General features: G+C 56.9%; 1 protein-coding gene across 1 annotated transcript; it reads right to left on the bottom strand.

Moving 5' to 3' along the window:
* Positions 1–1,638: 1,638 nt before the first annotated feature.
* LOC148835479 (uncharacterized) lies at positions 1,639–21,189 on the bottom strand. Its single transcript, XM_088915811.1, has 7 exons — positions 21,154–21,189; positions 20,890–20,985; positions 20,754–20,842; positions 20,117–20,200; positions 19,584–19,634; positions 13,355–13,387; positions 1,639–1,780 (listed from the first exon to the last, which is right to left on the bottom strand). Exons 1-7 carry the CDS (start codon positions 21,187–21,189, stop codon positions 1,687–1,689), a joined length of 483 nt encoding a protein of 160 aa, XP_088771937.1. The 3' UTR covers positions 1,639–1,686.
* Positions 21,190–21,904: the final 715 nt, after the last annotated feature.

The raw sequence follows: 21,904 nt of genomic DNA, 5'->3' as shown, positions 1-21,904 counted from the left end.
GGAAACAACTCTCTCTGTCCCACGGGACGGGGCACAAAACTCCCCTGCCCTACTGTCCACCAGGACCGCACACCGGAGCACCGCGAAACCAACGCTACACCTCTGACAGCCCTCACAGGGCAGAGGGGCTCCGCGTGAGCCCCCCCGACCCCAGCAGAACGAGCTGGGTTCACAGCCGAACCTGGACTGAGCCGTCCTGGGCTCCAGGATCTCCGGGGGTCTACTGGCACTCCCAGCTCCCCGGCTGAGCCCTAAACCCGGACCCGTCAACGACGTTAAACAGGGGAATCGGAATGGCTGTGAGCTCCTCGGTTTCAAGTGGACAAGGACCATTACGATGAGGTTCTAGAGATGACCCGAGTAACTGAGATTCCAGTCCGAACCCGGGCCAGAGAACACCTGAGACCTGGGCAGCAGGCTGGGCTGGGAAAGGCCCAGCGGAGAGACTGCCCGCAAACAGGAAGTGGATCGAGCACGTGGCCGTCGCCACGGCTACAGTGGGCCATCATTGTCACTGAGGTAGATTGTGAGTTTTAAAAGTTTGGCTGCAGTGGATCCACAACGGGTGCTGAGGTAAGGGGTTTTGCTTCAAGGCATGCAGATGGACTGCAAGAGTGCATAATGGCACACCTAACTGAGTGCACTGAAATCTGTTCCTGAATCGTGAGCAAAAACACCGAAAGCTGCTGCTCTTTTCTTGATCTGCTTGCTTCTGCCTGCTCTGGAGGGCTGTTTGCGCTCCGCCCGAAAACAGGCCAACTGTATGTTTTGGTAGAGCGGATTTCTTTACCTCTATAAAATACACATTTGGGAAGAGATCTTTTTCCTCAAAGACTACATTTTGAAAAGACTTTTCTGCGCCAGTTAAGGGAGTTAGTCGAACACCTCTGGACAGGGGTCCTACAGTTACAAGCATGTGGTGCGGGGGGGGTATATCTGAGCCCCATTATAACTGGAGGGGTCATCCTGGCTGCCCCCGATGCCGACTGACCCCAGCGCTTGAGCTGCCGGGGTCCCTCAGACCCCCCCCCGGTGCGGGCCAGAGACGGGGCTCTCGCTGCCATTAAGCTCCCTGATCGCAGCGAGAGCACGGAGACAGGGACCGAGCCCCCCGCCCTCTCCGCAGCAGACAGAAGCAAAACGTGCAGAACAGCAACAGCAACAGCAACGACACACAAAACACATTCTTGAAACACCGGAGGAGTAGCGGAACAGGCGGAAAAGAACCGGGAGTGCTTCTCCTTCGCCCAGCTCTGCGTCAGCTGACCAGAGCATTCGGTAAACAGTACTGTTTATGACGTAGCAATGCCTTCCATTCTTAAAATAAGTCCAGATTAAAAGTTACATTTAACGACGACAACGACAACAACAACAACAGAGCGTGGCTCATACAGGTCTAGTGCCGAGGGCCGAAAAGCGGCGGAGGCTGACGAGCATCAGGACTGAGGTCTGCTTAGGCGAAGGCAGCGTCGTGGCACGACTCCTGATCTTCTCTTAACGTTTCAGAAAAACGACCAATACAACAACAACAACAACAACAACAACAAGAACATTAATAACAATTAGACACTTTCTTTTTTTTAAAAAAAAAAAAAGGTACTTTTTTTGCTTCCTGTTTTGCAATCTTCATGGCTCTCCGGGCAGCGGGCTGCTGCTGCGTCGGTCCCGGCCGCCGCCGCCGCCCGGTCAGTGAGGTAGAGGTGCGCGCCGCGGGGGTCTAGTCCGCTCCGCCTCCGCGCTCCGGCTGAGAGGGCCCCTCCCCGGCCTCCTCCGGCTCGCCCTGCGGGGAGAGAGAGCGGGCGTGAGGGAGCCGGGCGGCAGAATGGGCGGTGGAACACAGGAGGAGGACACAAACGAGGAGACGCTTCTCTACACAAAGGGTGGTGGGAGCATGGATCAAGCCACCCAGCCGTTGGTTTTGGAGCCGATCCCCCTGGCTTCCTCCAAGAAACACGTGGATGAGATTCTTGGCGAGTTCGATTGGCTTCTAACTATCCAAGGGGCCATATGGGCCGAAGAGCCTCCTTGTTTGTATCCTTTCTCAGATTCTCTTGGCTTTTTCCCCCCTTCTCTAACCAAGGTGGTAGTAACCCTGCACAGAACTTGTGGACTGTTCCATTTTCCGGGGGGGGGGGGGGGGGTCCTCAGTGGGGATAAAAGATTTCCTGAGTCTGGGGGCACAGAGGCGTGTGAATTCACAGTGGAGGGGGTGAGACACGCACTCCCTGATGCTTTTGGCTTGAATGATGCCTTGGTGTCACACGAGAGCGAAAACAGAACAGAATGTGCTAGAGCACAGTGAAACCATGGCAACAGAAGGTAAAAGTATCGTATGGAACTATGGGAAACGTACAGAACCAGCAGGTGGATTCCCTGTGGTAGCAACTACCACACACTTCCTGCAGGTAAATTGCACATTGTCCATTCTAAAAGGAATACAATCATATCCTGATAAGCACAAAACAGAATAAATCTCAAAAAGAGTAGGGGTGTTACCCCAGTGTCCTGGCCAAATCTCCCCCCTGGCCTTTACCCATCATGGCCTCCTAATAATCCCCCTCTCTGAACTGGCTTCATCACTCTGCTCTCCTCCCCACTGAGAGCTGGTGTGTGGGGAGCGGACTGGAGCATCATCCAGGTGGGGGTACACACTGGTGTTGGTGGAGGGGGTCCCCATGACCTGTAAAGCGCTCTGAGTGGAGTGTCCAGAAAAGAGCTATTTAAGAGTAAAGAATTATTATTAACTAAACTCTTTTGCACTTAATCCGAAATGCCTTCCACTGCTCACTCCCCTACTCCACCACCCTAATCAAACAAAGTGTCTGCTCATCCTTAAAGTGAGGCTTTTTCGGCCTGGGCGCCCGGACTCGCGGCGGGTACTGGCCGGCCCGCTCTCCGGGCACCCGGACTCGCGGGGTTCTGCTCTGCCGCAAAGCACTGGCCACCCCCTCCTCTCTCTGCCGCGGGCCTCGGCGCATCTGAAAGCCGTTCGTTTTCAGGCTTTCAGGATTACTGTGGTGGGGCTCGGCCCACGGCTCTCTCTGCATCAGCGGACAGGCTGCGTTTCTGCTGAAGGCAAAATCCCCCCCAGTGCAGGTGTGTGTGCCTTTCGGGCCCCTCTGCCTGTATACGGGGCAGGCGCCATGCGCGGATCTCGCCAGCAGGGGTCCCCAGTCAGGTGTCACAAAGCTGGGGTGAAAGTCGGCAGCAGAAACTCTGATCCAGGGAGGAGCGTTGGAGACTGAGAACAGGAGGCGTGTCTTTCCACAAAGAGTGGTGGGTGTCAGGGACAACCGACCCCAGCCGTGCTGGCTAGCGCTAGAACTCCTTTAAGAAACGTCTGGACCATGCCATCGAATCGTTTAGGTACTAGAAACTGAATGATCAACACGGACTGATGGAACACTCGCGATAGAGGGCTGATCGCCTGCCTCTCGGCTCCAGCTTGTGTTCGGAATTCATTAAAAACCAGAGAAACACAAAAAGGAACTACCGGGAGAGCAAAAAGATGGAGCCAATCCGGAGGCCCATTCCATTTCATGGGAAGTGAGAAAGAATATGTCTGGAACTCTCTTTTCTTCCCCCACATTCATGCAGGATCTCCTCTTTAATGGATCCGTCCGTCACTTTCGCTGAATGGAGGGACAAGGGCAGTGCTTTCTGGGGCGCGAACACTGTGCTCTCCTCAGAGTCCCCGGTCTGGAAAGCGCTTGTTCTTGGGGTCAGGAGGAGGGGAGGGGGGGTGTGGGTGTGTGTGTGTGTGTGCGGTAGTGGTGGTGGTGGTGGAGGGGGGTGTTGGCTGTGCCTGTCGGGATACAGTGGGATCAGCATTCCGGGGGGCTCAGGCCAGGACAGCTGCGCGCAGCCCGGCACCAGCACGGACACACTCGCGCAGGGACGCACGCGGATCACACACACTCGCACGCACACTCGCTCCCGCGTCAGGCGGACAGTAGCTGCAAACCACTGAGGAGCAGCCCAGGATTAGAAGTCCAGTCTCCTCTTGCTGCACAGGAGGCCGCGGACCCTCTCTCCGATAACAGCACCAGCCCAGAGGTGTGGATCTCACCTCACAAGTATCATAAACACGTGGCAGGCAGGTGCACTTCTACTGTATGTCTTCTATGTCTGCTAGGCTTATTATTGATGCATTGACTAATTTATTGATAATTATTCTATCCCCCCCCCCCCCCCTCGGATTACAGGAATGCAGTTTTGCAAAGCGGGGTATCCCTCTTGGTTGCTGCACCCCAGCCTTCTCCGATGGCAGAGAGGGGAGGGGGAGGGGGTGATCCAGGGGTCATCTGGTCTTCCTGCGCTCTGCCACTCAGTGAATCTGGGCTCCGCGGGGCTTAAGCAGGCTGACGGATGTTTACTCCCGCTCTCCAGCTGCAGAACAGGGCCCCCTTTCTGTCACCCCCCCCCCCCAAGCCTGCCTCCCCGCGCGCCCCCCATTACCTCATGTGTAAATGATGCATCCCTCCCTCTCTCCCTCGCCTCTTCCCAGGGGCCCACTGGTTTATTCCTGCCACTTGTACTCTTGCTGATTCCAGTTCCCCAGCCTACCCACCCCCCCAGACCCGGCCAATCCACTGCAGACAGCCGGGATGGACTCTGATTGTTAGGCTGGAGGCAGAGCACCATCCAGGCCGCACAGGCTAAAAAAATCAAACCCGAGCGCAGGCCGGAACATAGGATGAGACAGATGCCAATGTCTTGCCTGGCTGTCCAGCCAGAGACCACCAAACCCTCACCTCCCAAGTCCCTTGGCAGGGAAGCCGTGCTAACCCTCAGAATAAACATTTTATCCATGTCAATAAAAGTGCACCAACAGGACAGTCTCCTGAGCCCTGACCTCTCTGCTAAATTTGCCTCCTAGTCGCATGACCACAGAGGAACTCCCTCTACTATAATGAGTTCGGCGGCTCTTTGACATCCTCAATTCGCCACTTGCTAGATCTGCCCCTTCCCTCTGCTGCAGAGGAGCCCACAGCCTTCAAAAACCCAGCCTCCACGTCTGTGAGGCGCACTCCTCTCAAGCCCTCCAGAGAAAGGTAATAAGGAAATCATGTCACTGCATTGGAAAGGGCAGAAAAAGGCCAAATATAATTGTGAGCACAGCGCATACAGGCCATGCGCAGAAGCTACAATGACTGTGAACTGCACTTCAGAGATTGCAGGGTACTTTGCAGAAGAGAGGGCCGCAGCTGGGCATCTACCCCTTCCACCTGGCTGAATGCAAAGACTCTCACTCCTGCACCACGTGGGCCTGCAGTGCCGTCTACTCTGCCGTCCGATGTCTCTGCACAGCCCCTGTGGTCCAGCTGTGCTCCGGCTGGGCCCACTGCCAGGACGCCCACCCACAGCCCCGGTCCAAACCCGGACTCCGCACACACTCTCTGCCAACAGGGCGCGCATGCGGGTCAGAGCACAGGAGCACAGCGCCAGCCCAGGGCTCGCGCATGGCACTCCGGGGTCGGGGGGGGCGACAGAGAGGGAGAGCAGGCGGAGAGAGAAGAGGGACCAGCTCGAGAGTGGGCGAGTCACAGCGCTGCAAGGGAGAAGCAGATAGAAGAGAAGACAGAGCCCAGAGACAGGAGGAAGACGCTGGGAGGCCCAGATCTGCCAGGCCTTGGGCACACACGTCCAGCCATGTGTCCAGTCTCTAGAGTCTCCTCCAGCTACGTCTGACCTGTTCCTTCGATACTCCTTGTTTATGGAAAAGCTGCTTCAGGGCTTTTGGACACATTTGGACATTTTTTGTGTATGTGTCCCTGTTGTGTGTCCGAGTGTGTGTGTTCCTGCTGTGTATGTGTGAGTGTGTGTTGTGTGTGAGTGTGTATGTTCTTGCTGTGTGTGTGTGAGTGTGTGTGTTCCTGCTGTGTATGTGTACATGTAAGTGTGTGTGTTCCTGCTGTGTATGTGACTGTGAGTGTGTTCCTGCTGTATGTGAGTGTGTGTTCCTGCTGTGTGTGTGTGTGTTCCTGCTGTATGTGTGAGTGTGTGTTCCTGCTGTGTACTGTATGTGTAAGTGTGTGTGTTCCTGCTGTGTATGTGACTGTGAGTGTGTGTTGTGTGAGTGTGTGTTCCTGCTGTGTGTGTGTATGAGTGTGTGTGTCCCTGCTGTGTGTGTGAGTGTGTGTGTCCGTCTGTGTTTGTGGACGCAGCTGGGAAGAGCAGCAGGCGTTCAGTCCCCAGAGAGTAGTGGTCATGGTGGGGGGTTTCAGTCTGGGAAATGATCAGTTTGGGGGCTAACCGCAGGAAGCCAGGAAGACGAAAATGTGAACTCACCCCCAACCACAAACCGTTCTCCCTCGCCCCCCCCCCCCACTCCAGTATCACCCCTTAAGCAACCCGAAAGCAGAAACGCAGGCTTGTCAGGAACGGCGGTGGTCCTGAGCCTGGAGATTGTGGACAGATAAGGCTGAGGTCTTTCTCAGAAGGCTGCTACCACACACCCTGCGTGCTCCTGCTCCCCTCTCTTTCTCCCCTCGCCGTCCCCGCTGGCCCCGTTCCCGGACGCGCACAGATAAGACCCTAATCACAGCACTTCCCCTGGCTGGGAGCTGCAGGAAAGGCCCTCCGGCCCCCTCCGAACCAGGACGCTGCCCGCTCGTGCCGAGACCCGGCCCTTCATGCCGTTACTGGCGCTCGACAGGCCTGCCGCGCGGCGCTCCGGTCTCGCCCCGTCTGCACGCCCAGGCCCCGCGAAGGAGGCGGCGGGAAGAGGCTTTCTCTGACGTCAGGTTCTCCGGGTCTCTCTGCGGGGGTCAGACAAGCACGGAAACGGCTGTGGCGCTTGCCCTGGGGGCACCCCACTCCCACGATCTTCAGCCCTGCCGAGACACTGATGCGCCCCTCAGCAGTCTCCACTGGGGCCACACCGGAGCCGCCCTTGCACACCCCCTCTTAGCGCCTCACCACGACTAAGGCTGCGTGCCGAAACGGCAACCGACAGGAGAGTGACGCCCGCGGGGACCTCGGCTTCAGGTGGGCCAGCGAGGAGCGCCCTGATCCTGCTCCGGGGCCGGAAGCGCAGGACGTACGGATGAGCCGAGGCCGGAGATCGCCTCCTCGGGCCGCGCCGGGGCTCAGACCCAGGGGCCGGCAACGCAGCCCCCCAGGACAGGCTGGGAAAACCAGATCCCGGGGCGAACCTGCAAACCTGCGAACCTGTGGCCGTGCTGTGCTGGGGAGGGGCGCCCCCAGGGAGGCGTCTCGGAGTCAGGGGGAATCCTGGGAAAAGCACGTCGCAGGCACAAGGAGGCAGGGCCATGCGCACGCGTGCAAGAAGGCTGGAAAATTCCAGGGAAATTCCCCGTTGGTCACCTTTCGGTAGTCAGAACAGCTAGAGGGGAAAAAATAAAAGGGCCGTTTCTGAAGGCTGGCTTTAGGTCTTCGAGCAGGGGTTGAGGTTCCGTGGAAACCAGGAGCGAGCAGCAGACGTGTGTGAAGAGCACCTGCTGTCTGCGGCGCTTGTCTTTTTGTTTTTCATCTCTGCGCGCCTTCGGCCCCACGTTGTGCTATTTTCAGCGCGCATGGTTGACGCATGCGACGCCGCGGCGCAGAGCCGGTCTCGACCGGTCTCGGCACCACGGCAACCGACGCCGCATCTGTGTTTACCAATAATCCAGATCACCATGACAATCGATGCCAGAACACACACACGCACACACACGTGTTCTCACACCCGGGAGGCCCTGGCGTCACTCGAGACGACATTGCGGTCGAGAGACCAAAGCCAGAAGCGTCAGGCCTGACAGGAAGTGATGCCACGGGGTTCACAGTGACAGTGACGCAGGTGTGTGTGTGTGCGCCCTCTGTGTTTTTTTTTTCCAGGAAGAGAGGCAAACCCGAGACAGAGGAGTGAGACAGACGCGGCGCGCCCAGGTGCCCTGCCCGTGCGAGCACGCAGGGAAGCGGTCACCCCACAGGGCACCAGCAGAGGGGTCTCAACGACACACGCTCCCCCTCCCCCCGGCCGCCACCTCCAGAACTAACACAACCCGAACTCCGGGCCCAACGGGCAGCTGAGCTCACAAGCTCAAGCTCAAACAGTTTCGTCTTGCTCACAGTATCGGGATGCCTTAGAAACTGCAACGCCGCGATCCCGTAGTCAGAGCTGAACTTCGAAAACAGCAACATCAAGCGAGCGTCCTGAGCCTGGTTTCTAACGGACAGCAGCAAAACCTGCTGCACAAAAATGCCTCCCTGATGCCCTTTTGTGACGACACAGTCAGACCGGCGGTTTTACTTTTTTTAAACGCAGGAGACAAGGCAGCGTTGGGGCCTCCCATGCCAACGCCGAAACCCGAGTGGGAGCCAGACACTCGAACCCAAGTCCCACCTTGCTGTTACGGGATTAGCGAAGTCACTTCACTTGACTGGGCCTCCTCCCGCCTTCGGGTCATTGACAGTTAAAGCCCTCTAGCTGCAGGCTCCTGCTGGTCTAGTGCTGGGTTTCGTGCCTGTCGTAGTACCAGCTCTGCAGGGAGGCTGGGAGGGACTAAAGGAGATCTGGGAATCGAGGAGCCCGATTTCCTGGCTCAGTGAAGTGTTTGCTCTTTTCCTCGCTGAAAGGCGCTGAAGTGCTGTTGCAGGACGAGTCCAGCAGTCCAGCAGCCTCTTCGCGACGCGAGAGCAAACGGAGGCGCTGTTGTCCGCTTCCTCAGGGAACAGCGAGGGCGGGTCAGCGGGGAACAGCGAGGGGTGCTGGCGGAGGCCTGAAGGCATGAAGAGCTCCTCAGTGTCGCATGCAGGGAAACACGGAGAGCTGAGCCTGTTTGTTAGGAGTTAGTGATCCAGGTGAGGGAGCCCTTTCCCCACACAACTTCTCTCTGCAGTTCCCACAGTCTCCAAGAGCCGTCGTCGTGCTTTCACAAGAACTCCTAAACCAGTCCCTTGCTTTCTGACTGCTGCTGGTTCCCATGATAAAAGGGTTGCAGGAGGGGATTAGCTGCAAAGCCGTGACCTCACTCCATGCAGGGATAGGAGCAGGGTGTCATTAAGGGATACACTATTCACACACTGCAGCCCTGCACTCTGACACAGAGCTACTGAACACACTGCGGCCCCGCACTCTGACACAGAGCTACTGAACACACTGCGGCCCCGCACTCTGACACAGAGCTACTGAACACACTGCAGCCCTGCACTCTGATACAGAGCTACTGAACAAACTGCGGCCCAGCACTCTGAGAGCTGCCTAACACACTGCAGCCTTGTACTCAAAACAACTGAGCTACTGAACACACTGCAGCCCTGCGCTCTGACACAGAGCTACTGAACACACTGCAGCCTTGCACTCTGACACAGAGCTTCTGAACACACTGCAGCCCTGCACTCAAAACAACTGAGCTACTGAACACACTACACCCTGTGCTCTGACACAGAGCTAGAGAACACACTGCAGCCCTGCGCTCTGACACAGAGCTTCTGAACACACTGCACCCTGTGCTCTGACACAGAGCTAGTGAACACACTGCAGCCCTGCGCTCTGACACAGAGCTTCTGAACACACTGCAACCCTGCGCTCTGACACAGAGCTAGTGAACACACTGCAGCCCTGCGCTCTGACACAGAGCTACCTAACACACTGCAGCCTTGTACTCAAAACAACTGAGCTACTGAACACACTGCAGCCCTGTGCTCTGACACAGAGCTAGTGAACACACTGCAGCCCTGCGCTCTGACACAGAGCTTCTGAACACACTGCAGCCCTGCGCTCTGACACAGAGCTAGTGAACTGCAGTCATTCTTAACTCTTAACTACTGAGCTACTGAAACAGAGAGCGCACCTGCACCCAGCGACCCTGGCCTTGTGCACCATTAACAGGGCTGATATTGAAGCCACATGTGCAGACGTCGTGTGGCGAACAGTGCGTTAAAGATGCTCTTGAACCGTGACAGCAGGCAGGGCCTGCCGTGCCTTCAGTAGTCCGCTAGTCTCAGAGCTGCACGCAGACTCCGCTCGCTCAGAGAGGGATTCCCCGAGCTGTATTCAAGGAAATTCAGTTGCAAGCGAAACTGAGAAGGTGAAGGGGGAGGAAGTGAGTTTTGTTTTGTTTTCCCCTCACCCTGACTCATTTTCTTTGCTCTTTTTTTTTGTGGGGCTGCGAGGCTGAGTGAAAGTGAGAAAGAGAGGCAGACAGACAGTTGAAGATTTTCGGTTTCGGACGGAGTGGGGCAAACAGGGCAGGTGGGGCGGTGAGGGTCAGAGGACAAGTAGGGCAGTGAAAGAGTTCGTTCTGAGTAAGTAATGGTGATAAGAAGTTTCTGTTCAAGGAGAAAAAAAACAGTTCTAAAAAAATCTCCTTTTGCCAATCAACAGCTAAAGTCAGTTGCAAGAGAAAGAAGTCGTGCTTGCAGGCGGGCCTTGAGGACGACACAGACATGGCAGCTCTGTGCTGCGTCTTCTGACTCCATGGCAGAAAATGTTGGCTCCTTCATTTAATTCTGTTGCAGGCTTCTGCAGACCGTCCTCGTTTATACGGTCTTCCGCTCGTTATGCAATTGAGGGTCAATTACACCATTAAAATGTAGGTGAGACCACTGCAGCACAGTGGCGTGGAAAGAGGTGTAAGAGAGATGGTGATGCTGTGTGATATCCCATTGTTTGTGTGTCTGTTCAGCACTGTGGTAAATACCTGTGGTCAGATGTGGAAACCACTGGAAATAGCCAATGCTGTTTCAAACTGATCTCGAGGGGATGCAAATGTAAGTATTCGTGAAACGTGAGGGGACATGGGGCTCTTGGCAAGACTCAAACTCTGGGTCAGAAAAAATGCCCTGTTGATTTCTTGTGTAGCCCTGTCAGACAAGATACCCTTCATCTTCAGTGGCAGCGCAGAAAGAGCTACGCAGCCACGTCAACAGGACCACTGCGGGCATCCCCCGCCAGCTCCAGGACATCAGTCACCCCTTTACCCACAGGCCTACGAGTGCAAGTGAGAGAGAGAGAGAGAGCAGGGAGGGTGGTGGTGGGGGGGGTTGACTGGCAAAGTCAACCCATCAGGCTTCTTCAGAATTAACAATGCACCATGAGCCAGAGGACATGAGTGTGAAACTGCGTTTAAAGAAAGAGCATTTAAAATGGAGAAGAGGTGGCATTTCCTTACACAAAGGGTGGTGGGAGTTTGGAACAGCCTACCCTGCCAAGTTGTCAAAGCCGATACCCTGCAATCCCGGGATCAGTCAGCTACTTAAATTCAGACAGATGAGCTGGATGCCTCCTCTCATTTATGACCGTTCTGCATTTCCTGCGCCTGACCTGACACACTGCGCGTCGAGTGGGTTGCAGGAGCCGGAGAAGTGCGCAGCACAGCCGCAGGCCCTGCAGGGGGGAAACCAGAGCGACCCCGTTCGCTTCGGCTGTGACAGAAGAGAGCTCCCGAAGCACGAGGCCTCCGTGAAGCCAAGCTCGTGTCAAGGCCCTGACCCTATTTCAGCAGAAGAGGTCAGCCTCCCTAAGCCATGACAGATCGCAAGTGCCGAGCAAGAGTTACAGAACGAGAAACACAAGAAGGACTTTGTCTCTCTGTGGTTTTCAGGGGAAATTTGCTGCTCTGACCTACCCCCATTTTAATTCTAGGTGATGTATAGTGAAAGGGTTAATATGAATAAGGGGAATACAGTTCTATTTCCAACAGGCTCTTGTCAGTTCAAATGACGGTGCTGTTAGTCAGGCCAGCTCTTCTAAGTAAACCAGTATAGCAGTAAAAGCAGGAGTGCCCTTTTACCTTCATCAGTATTGCAAACTTTCCGAGGGTTTTTTTTTGTAACAATCGCTGCAAAAGTGCTTCACTTCTAAACCAGAGTCAATATTCCACATGGACTCACCTCTCAGAAGAGGCAGTACGTCGCATCACCGTTACAACGGGCAGGGTGCAGCCTGCTTGCTTTACTGACACACAGAGACGAAAAGGCTCTCTGAAGTGAGGCAGTGACCCCGGGCCAGGAGGCAGGCCAGTGCCCTCTCCATCTGCACGAGCCATCTTTTCCCCACACCAGCTGCAGCTAGACATCTCCGGTGCGACACTCTGACATCAGCGCCACACCGCAGCCTGCATGATCGTGTGACCTACAGATATCAGACACACGTCACTGCTCAATGAGGTTCTTCCTGGGACCATCCCGTTTTGCCAAGGGGCTTTTGGTGAACGCCAAAGTAAAGACATTTTCTTTCAGCAGTCTCCCTTGGCCAACTTGGCCAAATTGAGGTTGGCCGGGACAAGCCCATAGATTCTCTGGAAACTGTTGTAAAAAAAAATAAGTGGGGAGTTTTGCCCGGTCATCGTTTTCAAGTTATTTAAATGAGCCGTTTTGGATGAGGGTAACCCCAGGAAGCAGATGCCCCTTGCAAAACTAGATTGGTCCAGGTGAAACTAGACCCAACAGATCACATTTTTTCATCCTCATCATATGCACCGATAAAACCGTGCTTTACGGCAAAAGTTTAATTTCGAACATTTTTGCTGGCATGGCGGCGCAGTGCAATCCTCTCTTTGGATGCAGAAAAATTCTACCGTGTTTTCAATTGCTGGGGCCCTGCTCTGTGTGGTTTGTAGAGTTTGTATGCTCTCTCTGTGTGTGCGTGGGTCCAGTTTCCTCCCACAGCCCCAGAGCCTTACTGGCCCCGGCGTGAGTGTGTGCATGTGTCCCGAGATGGGCTGGTGTCCCGTCCCAGGGTGTACCCTGCCTTGCACCTGTCGCCACGAGCCTGAGTGGATGTCAGTGATTACAAAACGGATATTGAACGGATACTTTTGTTAAGTTACGTTTTTTGGCGTACAGATCAAATCAATATTGCAGTGTCTGGATATGACCCTGCAAATGTGGCATGAGCACTAGTATGCGATCTGCCTCACCTGATTAAAGATAGATACCGGATAGATCAATCAGCCCTCGGAGAGGGACCTTCTGTTGTTTACATGGCCGGGTGTGCAGTTGCTCTGGTGTAACGAGTTTTGCCCAGCCGGCCCCAGCCTGGAAAGGCAGACCCTGACAAGACTGCTCCCTGAAATGCCGGAGCCACGACTGGGGAACTTCCGATATCCCTACATTTACAGGCCCGCTGTGGCCTCGTGCCCGGCCACTTCCACTGCTGCCCGGCTCAAATCCCTGCGGTCTTCCCGTTTCTTTGTGTCCAGACATGGCACACGCCAGGGATACTCTCAGCGCCGCAGAACTGCTTGGGGCCGAAACTGATGGCCAGACATATTGTAAGTGCACATTGCCTTCTTGGTACTGTTCCTGCACCGAAGGGCATGGCAGGGGGTGGGGGGTGGGGACAGGGGGCGGGGTCAATGGGCAGGGGGCGGGGCAGGGGGGGTGTTGTCATGGCGACCTCTCCTACCTGCTGTCCTTCTTCCTGGACCACCTTCTGGGGCTGCAACACAGAAAAGAAGACAAAAAAAAACAACAGTCACTTCCTCGTCCTTCTTCTTATTAATAAATGTTTATAGTTTGTCTTGTGTAAGGCAGGAAAAACCTAGAATGGGACAATCCTGTCTACAATCCTGCGCCACTGTCCCAAAACCACAGGCAGCTATGAGGGGTGAGAAATCAAGGTGTCCATTGCAAACTACTACTAATAATAGATTATTAATAAATAACAATTATTTGCATTTACACAGTCCTTTAACTTCAAAGAATCTCAGAGAGCTTTGCACGTAGGAGGGGGTGTAGCAATGCATAGCTATATAGCCCAGTTCCCCAGTGTAACTTTCATTAAAGACCCAGCGGCTGGTCAGAGGGGGAGTCTGTTTGCTGTGCTGTAAACAATGTGAGAGGACTCCCAGCCTCTTTCCTCTGACAAACAGCCTCACAGATGTGGGCTGGCTGGGGGGGGGGAGGAGCCAGGGGGGGGGAGGAGCCAGGGGGGCGGGGCTGGCGCAGTTGACTGGCAGTTGTCCAGGGCAGTAGGGGAGCCAGAAAGAGGCGTCCCATTCATAAAAACGGAGACGGGCTTCTCGCGCATCCAAAGAACAGCTCACATGGGGGGCCCTGTCACTGCGGCCGGGGGGCTGGGGGGGAGCGGACGGAGATAGGGGGTGAAGAAGAGGGTTCGGAGAGGGCGTGAAGAGGAGGACAAAAACCAGGAGGAGAGGTGATGGGAAGGGAAATGCTGCTCACACAGCCAGCAGCACGTGCGGGGCGCTGCACAGCGCTGGGCCCAGACGTGCCAGAACGCACAGAAAGCGCACACGTCCAGCGGGGAGGTCAGTCTGGAGCAGGTCTCCGTGCGCCCCGCCCTCGCTAGACCTCTCTGGCCATGCCCCACTTAAAGTTGGCCACACCGTTTTTCACAGGGGGGGGGATGCACGACCTTTATTTATAATACTGACCCCAGGCACACGCCCCCCCCAGTCCCAGCTAGTTGTTTAAGATCCGGACACCCTCCCTCTTTTTTCGTCCGTGTGGTGTGGCGGCTCAGGAAGACCCCTGCGTGGGGGAGAGCTTCCAGCTCCCGGAGCTCGGGCGCAGGGAAGCCCGGTTCCCGTCGGAGAGAGGAGAGCGCGACAGGTCCCGGGACCCCAGCCCCCCAGCGGGAAACGGAGGAAGATCCCGTCTGCCCCCAGGTCAGCTGCGGAAGCTGAAGAAGGGAGCGAGGGAAGACGGAGAGAAAGAGAGGAGGGGGGTTGGCGGACTGGAGCCGAATTCCATCTGGCAGACATTTCTGAGCAGCGAGTTACTGGAGCAGGGCTGCTGGCAGGGAGCCAGTGGCACTCTCTGGCGCGGAGAGGAGGGGACCGGCTCCGGATAGCAACCCTTTCAGCGCTGCGCCGAGCCAGCTGCCCGCTCCGGTCCCGGGTTGGAGTCTGGCTGGCCTGTACGCTGCATACTGAGCCCTTTCACACCACATCCAGTGTCATTCTCGCTGCAGAGACAGGGGCAGCGGGCTGACGGAGGCTCGGTGGGCTTGTGCGCCACGCAGGGTCTGACACAGACGCCCAGGCAGCCATGCAGGCCATGCAGCCAGAGCAGGAGTGTTATGGGAGCGTTGCATGACTCCAGTATTGTTTTATGCTGTAAGGAAATTAGTGCGGGACCATAAAGCATTAGGCAGCATGGCGGCCAAGGGGTATTGCTCATTCAATACCCTAGCAGAGCACTGTTGCATTAATCCAGGGGCTGGAGCTTGATAAGCCGATCAGACTCCGAAAATACTGGCTAAGTACATCCAGCTGCGTTTCCCCACACAAAGCACCGCAGATGACTCCTGCAAAAAAAAAAAAGGCCTTCTGGAACCAAATTAGCGCCGTAATCCATCAGGAATACTTTATTATTTCCTGAATTCTTCCAGGAATCCATGGGGATTTCGACTGCAGTCGCAGTCGCCGACGGAATGCCCGTCTGGGGCGCAGGGCGGTCCGGTCCCGGGTCCGGGAGCCGGGCTGGGAGAACGGGGACGGGCGGCCCTGCTCCTCCGGCACGCCGGGGGGGGGTTCGATTCATCCGTGTCTCCGGGGCTCCGCGGGCGCCCTGAGTGACTCCTGGAAGCCCCTCGAGAAGCCTGCGAGCGCAGGCAGCACTGATGGGGCTCCCCTCAGGGAGAGACACGCCCGGCTCCTTCCTTCACCGGGAGGCGCTCTGCGTTTTCTCTCCTCGACATAGGCACCCGCAGGCTCTCACGCGGCGTGCTCGTGGACTGCGTCGCATCCGGCACTGCGCCCTTTTCAGTTCCGAGAGAAGCTGAATGATCTGTTCATTGGCTTCAGGCTTTTCTCAGCAAAAGGTGCCTTGAAAGTGAAATGTTCTATTTGTCACTATTGATGCAGCATTTCCAGATTTGCCGTGCTTTTATTTAAAACGCAGCTAAAGGAGTTTAAAAGACTTCTATGCTCTGTGGCTCATTAAAGCCCAGAGTGAAATCTAAGCCTTAGGCTACGCCAACCTCCTCCCACCATTACCTTCTAGCCCCTCCCCTACTCGCCATAGACACACCCCCTTGTCTGAAACAACCAATGGGCTCGAGCTGCCTCAGTTCCAGCCTTGCTCCTAGCCCCTCCTCCACACTCCAGGCTGATTTGTGAATGCAGTCTACTGCCTCTGTCTCTCTCTCCCACTCTCTATTGTGTGTGGTATCTGTGGAATGTGGGCCCCAGCAGACCCGCTTCCTCCTTTAATCAAACACATTTCCTCCTCCCCACTGTTCCGCAGCCCCGCAGCCAGCCCTGGCCGTTACCCAGACTCCCCTGCACCCTGCACACATTCCCGCCTTGCAGCCACTGGCTCAGACCGCAGGGGCACAGACAGAGGCGCGCGCACATACATGCACACACACACAGGTCCGCCGAGGGGGCGTGCAAGAAGAGGGGACAGGCCAGGGAGAGCAGAGGGAAGGCAAGAGCCAGGCAGGGGGGAGGAAGGAGTCAGGGAGCTAGAAGTACGACTCCAGCCTGTTTAGAGAGATAAAATAACGACTGACAAGCTTGGTCCACCACCAGCTCCGGCCCCGCTCTCCAGAATCATGAAAACGACACGCAGCCTCTAGGCAAGCTGTCCTCTGTTGGAAAGCTCTGGAATGTCGCTCTCTGCGCCCTGCTCAGCCACAGGGCGATGCGTTTCATCCTCCGCGCTGAAGGCCGCGGTCGCACGCCGCTGGGGGGGGAGCAGGGGCTTGGCCCGCGGCGGAGAGCCGGGCAGAGGGGCACGGGCGGGCAGTCTGCTCTCCTCCTGGAGGACCCGACCCGTACTGAGAAGAAACAGCTGAGGGATGAGAGGAAGGCTTCCGTGTGCTCGCGCCCGCGGCCAGTATGAACCCGCGTCCAGAAGTGCTGTTTCTTCAAGGCTCCTGCAGAGGCAGGCTCTCCTGCTCGCCCGCTGAGCTGCTTTCTGTCCGTCCTCGTCTTTCCTCATTTTCCGCTTGTGTCTCTCAAAGTCATGCACCTGGAAAGGGGGGCTCCAGGCTCCGCTCGTCCGGCGGTGGTAGGAAAAGGGCCGGCTTCTCGTGGAGGTCCCCAGCTCCGCCCCCGGCAGGCGGCGTGTCACGCCCTGCTGTGAAAGCACGGCCTCCTCCGGATCAGAACGAAATCCAGCGCCGATCCAGGTGACCCAGGAGCAGCTGGCAGCAGAAGTGTCGTCTGTTCTTCTGTCTGTGAGACTGTCATTTTGAATAAAAGCACGTGCTCAGTGACTAGGTATGTATGGGTTGAGGGGGCTGCTGTCTGTTCTCGGCTTTATTTGCGTCGTACGTCTTCGATCGCATGAGCTCACCAAACCACATAACGAGCAACAAGTTGTTTTGGCAATAAAGATCCGAACTTGACTCCTTATTTATGAGTCACGATTACATCCCCTGCCGTGTGTGTCAGGTAGAACACTAGTTTTGACTGCTTTATCGGTGCATAAACGGCTTCCTGCTGAAAAAGAGCAGGAAAGGATACACCCCTGTAACGCTTCTGAGTCAGGGAGAACAGCAGCTGGGTTTGGCCTCTCAGGTCAAGGATGCTGGACAAGGAAATCCAGGAACTTGCGCCTTCCGGCGCTCAGCAAGTCCGGAGCACAGCTGGAACAGCGGGAAGAGCTTTAGAGTAACAGCAGGACCACCTGGCACCCTAAGGCAAGGCAGGGCAGGGGAAGGTACAGCAGGGTAAGACCAGGTAAGGGAAGGAAAGGCAATGTCATGGAAAATGAGGTAAGGCTGCCATTAACAAAGCTCACATGTGCAGGTGAGGCAATTTCATTCCCACGCTGGGGGGGACTCTGTGGTTCTGAGGCGGCAGCCGAGGGCCCCAGGATTCAGGACGGTCAGGAGGCTGATGCCGAAGGCCTGGGCGAGGGGGTCCTGCCCTAGGGGTTTCACAGACAGGGTGGGTGTCTGTGGGGTGGGGGCTGTTTCAGAGGTGAGAGGATGTGAGTTTTGGCCCGGGCGCGTCGAGCTGGACACAAAGGACTGTGGGAGGAAACCCTCTTCACAGGTCCTAATGCTTTCCTGATGGCCCTCAAACCACACCAATCCGACTCCTCAGCCCCATTCCCACACTCTCCAGCGGGCTAATCTGAAGCACATTGCAAGAGGAAGAGAGCGGCTTGCCCACCGAGTAGGGGCCTGTACATGTGGGTGGCCAGCACATCGGATCCCTTTTGTAGCTGGCCTGGCATGTGGGGGTCCTGGGATTGATCCTCCTGTCCACTCCTGGCTCTCGCCAGCACCGGCCCACCTCCCCTCACATCAAAACTGCGCGAAGCAGAGCGAGACCGTCACGCCGACGAGACGTCCCGCAGAGCACAAGGACTACGGGACAGCGGGGTGTCAGAGGCGGGGATCTACGCACCAGCCTCCGCGGTGGGTGCCAAGGCAATTAATAGGCTCTGCGTCACTGAAACCGAGCAGAAGCACTCGCTTGTCAGTGATGTCACTTCCTCTTCCAGGACTCGGGCTCCCCAATCCGAGCAGGTGGCAGGCTGGAACGCTCTTAGGCGTGAACCTGAAACGCGCAGAGCACCTGGCGTGATGGGATTTGTGATCGGTTCTTGCGGCCAGAGTCAAGCTGTTGGGGCACGTCTCACCCCCGCTGTCCGTGGAGGAGCAGAGGTCAGGGTTCTGGACTCGTGACCTAAAGGTTGTGGGCTCGATGAGTCTGCTACAGATACTGAGAACAATAAAGACAAACCCGGTGAATCACGCAAACCCCCCAAATGCCTATATCCTTGACAGATCTGCCCCAGTGTAGGGGCAAGCCTCGAGGTTACTGCCCCGGTGAGGGGACTGACACGCCTTCTGCCCCACAAACAGGGCTGAGGCCGACAGGGCTGAGCCCCCTGTGTGCTGTACCTGCACTGAGGGATACAAGTACAGTCCAGTACCTGTCCCTATTAAGTGGTGCTATAGCACAGCCAGAGCGCAGGCGCAGTAAAAGACCGGGGAGCACAGAGAGATGCCGTAATGCGTTTTCCCAAACAGCAGAGCGAAGCTCCTGCTCTGAGGCGAAGGCACGGGTGACGCAAAGTGAAAGGTAAGAAACGCCCGCGAGGGCAGTATCCCAGAATAATGACCAGCTTCGACGTTACTGAATGAGAGTGGTGCGTGTGCACAGGCGCACGGGTGGAAAGTAGGGACTTCAGACTCCCCTCCTGGCGTGATGGGATTTGTGATCGGTTCTCGCGGCCAGAGCCAAGCTGTTGGGGCACGTCTCACCCCCGCTGTCCGTGGAGGAGCAGAGGTCAGGGTTCTGGACTCGTGACCTAAAGGTTTTGGGCTCGATTCCCAGGCGAGACGCTGCCTGCTGTCGTACCCTGGTGCGAGGTACTCCATCTGGATTGTTCCAGTGAAAATACTCCGCTGTATAAAGGGGAGCATGCGTTACTTGCTTTGGATAGAAGCATGGAAAACACTCATGGAGCAAGAGGGGATCAAAACACCACCAACACAGTTGGGGAAGGATAGGAAGGGAACCCCCTCCTCCAGCCACATCCTAAAAACGACACCCCTGCTCGGAGCACCGCTTATCCAAGACTGAAGAGGTTTGGTTATTTTAAGGTTCAAATAGACTCCTGATGGGGTTCCCTTGAGAGGAGGAATTAATGAATTATCGGGGCGCTATGCACAGGCCCGGTCCCCGAGGAGCCGGCACACTCACCCACTTTCTCGGTCTGCCTCTCGGCCTCTTCTCTCCCGTGGGCTCTGCCTTCTGACAAAGAGAGGACACAAGACGTCAGTGCCCCTGCAGCCCCCCGCCGTCACTGTCCCCGTTGCCTCGTCCCTCTGCCCTCGCGCTCTAATCTTCACGTGAAAAGGTCAGTGGGAGCGATTCACTAGCTGCCCAGCCATGCTGACGAAGCCGATAACCTGGCTTCCTGCAAGAAGACAGCTGGGTGCCCCCCTGGGAACAGTTAACTACTCATGACCTAACCGGGCCTGATGAGCCGAACCACCTCCTCTAGTTTGTAACCCTTCTGATGCTCCAAGCGCCCCCTGAATGGAATTACAACTTTGGGGCGCAGGACTGCAGCTGTATGTTCCCCCTCCTGCTTTGACATCACGCTTTAATGAGTTAATAATTAATTATATTATTAAAATGAATAAAATTACTAATAACCCCCCTCCCAGGCTCCAGAGAGCTCCAGAGCTGCATGTGACCTTTGACCCCCCCCCCCGAACACCACCCCTCACCTTAAGGGTGGCGCGGGGCCCCTTGTTCTTGCTGCCTCGGGGCCTCCCTCGCGGTCTCTTCGGGGCTGGGGGACCCGTCGGTTCCTGCCGGAGAGGGGGAAAAAAAGAGGCAGGGAGTGGGCGCGCGGTCGGGAGAGGTCTGGCGTTTTCTCTCCCGCGCTCGAATTCTCCCCGGCTCGGGCAGGCGGAGGGCTGCCCCGGAGAAAAGCTGAGGGGCCTGGTGCTCTTGAGAAGTGGGGTACAAGGAGGGGAGGGCAGGGCAGCCCCAGGCCTGACAGCAGCCTGTGCGCACAGACAGCTGAAGGACGCCTGTCTCTGCCTACAGGTCAAAGGTCAAGGGTCATTTGGGGGGCAGGGAGTCACGGACCCTAGAGCGCTTTCAAATCCAGACTCGGGGCCTTCTTCTCCAGGATGGCCTTCCCTGCATCGGTCCTGTTCTCGGGTCTGCCCCCTGGCACCTTCATCACCCTTCATTTTAATTCTGTTTTACTTCTCCTTTTATTCCAGCAAAAGCCCCATGAGAAGTTACTTTAGAAAGCGCTACATAGCATTATTATTATGATGATGAATGAAACGCAGGCAGGAGCCAGCAGGGATCACTCATGGGCCTGAGGGGTCGATGGGAGAAGCGCCTCACCTGAGCGGGTTTCCGGGGCCGGCCCCGGCCTCTCCGTGGCGGCGGGGGCAGCTCGGCGGGAGGCTCTGGGTGCTCCGGCCGGGCCGCGCCTTGCCCGGCCCCGTTGCTGCTCATCGCTGCGTCGCTGGGCCTTCACCGGAGAGAGGGAGGGGCGGCGCTTGGCATGGAGCTGCGGCCGCCAGCGCCCGGTGTGGGGGAGGGGGGAGGCTCGTTCCTGGCAGGAGCGCGGCACCTGGAGGGGAGGAGGGGGAGACAGTGAGGCAAGGAGAGCGACTGTACACAAAGGGGTGGTGGGGGTGTGGAACAAGCTGCCCAGCCGTCCCTGTTGGGGCCGATGCTCTGGATTTTCCCCAAGGAAAGAGCCGGGCGAGATCCTCCAACCAGGACAGGGAGACGTTACTTTACACAAAGGGTGGAGGGAGAGGGCAATTCCCATTTCCGGACAGTATTCCTCCCACAAGTGTGAAAAAATGCCACAAACCAAAAAAGAAGGACAGAGCAAAGCACCGCACCACGTTTGCTTTCAGTCTCACTACAACCTCAGGCCGACAGTGCTGGCACGTGCTGAGGCTGCACACGTGCGCCGGCCGGCAAGCGGGCTCCAGGTCGCAGACTTCCGTCGCTATCCCGCCGCAGGGATTGCGGCTTTGCGGGGCTCAGGTCTCAACTGCGGCCCAGGCCCAGGCTCCGCCGCGCACAAGGGACAGGAAGGGGCGTTCGGCAAGGCACAGCGAGGCGCGGATTCAGTAAGAGCCGAGCTGGCAGCCCGCGCACCGGGGGACACCACCCGGGGGCCTCTGCCCGCTCGGCAGCCGTGGCCCTGGGAGAGAAATCCCTGCTCCGCCTGCCAACTCGGCCTGCAGGAAGAACAACACCGCGGAGGAGCCGGGGAGCGGGCACGTGGACCGACGAGTCCAGGAGCAAGGGCCGGACGTGGCAGTCCGCGCCACTCTCCTCTCTTACCCCTGCGCCGACCCGGCCCGCAGATCCTGGCGCAGCACGGCAGGGCGGGGGCGAGAGGGCCTGCGGGGGTCGGGGTCCAGAGACCTCCCCTCACCTCCCGCCCCCCCCCAGCACGCAGCGCAGAAATCGGCAAGCCGAGATCTTCCGAAAGCCCGGAAAAAGGGGACACAACATCCCATTCGGAACCC

Source organism: Atractosteus spatula, chromosome 5 (genome assembly GCF_055471065.1).
Source record: "Atractosteus spatula isolate fAtrSpa1 chromosome 5, fAtrSpa1.hap1, whole genome shotgun sequence".
Classification (NCBI taxonomy): domain Eukaryota; kingdom Metazoa; phylum Chordata; class Actinopteri; order Semionotiformes; family Lepisosteidae; genus Atractosteus; species Atractosteus spatula.
This window is presented reverse-complemented; position numbering and strand designations above follow the sequence as displayed.